The sequence below is a fragment of the Sinocyclocheilus grahami genome, unplaced genomic scaffold (assembly GCF_001515645.1).
Source record: "Sinocyclocheilus grahami isolate Dianchi unplaced genomic scaffold, SAMN03320097.WGS_v1.1 scaffold1851.1, whole genome shotgun sequence".
In the NCBI taxonomy this organism is placed as follows: Eukaryota; Metazoa; Chordata; class Actinopteri; order Cypriniformes; family Cyprinidae; genus Sinocyclocheilus; species Sinocyclocheilus grahami.
Genome location: NW_015507030.1, coordinates 3,460 through 4,877, shown reverse-complemented (window position 1 = coordinate 4,877; position 1,418 = coordinate 3,460). Strand labels below are relative to the sequence as shown.

Sequence of the window (1,418 nt, the reverse complement as noted above, 5' to 3'; positions counted from 1 at the left end):
AAAAAAAAAAGAAAAAAGAATCGGTTATTAGGCAATAAAAAAAGAACTCCTCAGACAAATGTTTTCAGCAAAACCCTGAAACAGGCTACCTTGAAGTTAGCGGGGTCCACGCGAAGCATGAAGGCGTGAAGCTCGCTGAGGGTGAGCAGACCCCCCTTGAGATCATCAATCAGCTCGACAGCGCTGAGGACGCCATTCACTACGGTCAGCCCATGTTTTTTCACCTGAGGTGAGCCGGGGCTCAGGTCTGCCCAATGGGAGAAGTAGGTCTTCGTCTGAGGGTAAACGAACAGAGTCCTGAAACGATTCAAAACAAAAGAGATATAATAGCAGCCTATGTTATAAACGTCCGTTCATTTATGCAGAAACTGCAGTTCAAATTACCTGGCCAGAGCCTCGCTGCCAATGTCCTCCGCCTTAGGGGCAACTTTGCCGAAGAAGGTCTTCACCGCCAATTTGTCCTTTGCAGAAAGACTCATAGTGACTATTAGTTGTGGACAGGCTGCCAAAAAAACTCAACCTAGCTGTGCTTTTTGGCTGGGCTTTTTAAAGGAGAGAAGGGCATTGTTTTGAAAGAAAAAAAATGGACTCCTCCTCCCAAGTAGAACATCAAGTAGGGTGTTTTGAAACTTGATAAGCAAGACAGCTGTGTGTGAATCAAACTTCATGTTCACGTAAACACATACACATGATGTATCTATTATTCAAACACTGTCCATTTCAGAGCCGCCCAAGGCCTTCATTAAAAAACACATTGTTTGATTCCTACTGTGGACTGTGGGCTTGACTTTAAACTTTACACTGGTTGTGACATTGTAGGCTATGTTTTGATGGTACATAAAACTTCTCTTAATTCCTATCATTTCTGGAGGTTCCTATGCTGTACGTGTAAATGAACAGCTAATAGCATTTTCAAAATTAGAAATCAAATGTTTTTGGTATTTTATTTGAGCTTCATTAAGACAGATATTACAGTAACACTTTTGATTAGGAAACACTATTCACTATTAACTTGCTAGGGCTATTAGCATGCATATTATTAGCATATGGGCTGTTTATTAGTATAAAGAACATAATGTCTTATTCTGCATGACCATATTCTAGATCCTTTAATCCCAATACCTAAACATAACTACTACAAACAGCTACCTTGCTATCAATAAGCAGCAAATTACTGAGGGAAAACTCTTAGTTAATGGTGGGCTCCCTTATGTATGTGTAACCGATATTACCTAAAATATTTTACTTCAGCTATGGTCGACTGTACATGAGTTATGTACGATGGATAATGTAACAGAGAAATATCATATAAATTAAACAAACAAACTAATGAATGAATGAATGAACGAACGAATGAATATGCACACTGTAAAAGAAACCAACTTGCGAAAAGTTCTTCTAAAAAATGTAAAAACAAA

At 38.7% G+C, this 1,418-nt stretch overlaps 1 protein-coding gene across 1 annotated transcript; it reads right to left on the bottom strand.

Moving 5' to 3' along the window:
• Positions 1–50: 50 nt before the first annotated feature.
• On the bottom strand, positions 51–479 carry LOC107573024 (hemoglobin subunit alpha-1-like). The gene is made up of 2 exons (XM_016259458.1): positions 385–479; positions 51–297 (listed from the first exon to the last, which is right to left on the bottom strand). Exons 1-2 carry the CDS (start codon positions 477–479, stop codon positions 51–53), a joined length of 342 nt encoding a protein of 113 aa, XP_016114944.1.
• Between the last annotated feature and the right edge of the window lie 939 nt (positions 480–1,418).

What these genes read in the sequence shown, in the direction of transcription:
- LOC107573024 (XM_016259458.1), bottom strand. Translation starts at nt 479, where the DNA reads ATGAGTCTTTCTGCAAAGGACAAATTGGCGGTGAAGACCTTCTTCGGC. An exon ending in GGCAGCGAGGCTCTGGCCAG is followed by an intron (nt 298 to 384) that starts GTAATTTGAACT and finishes GAATCGTTTCAG; the next exon opens with GACTCTGTTCGTTTACCCTC.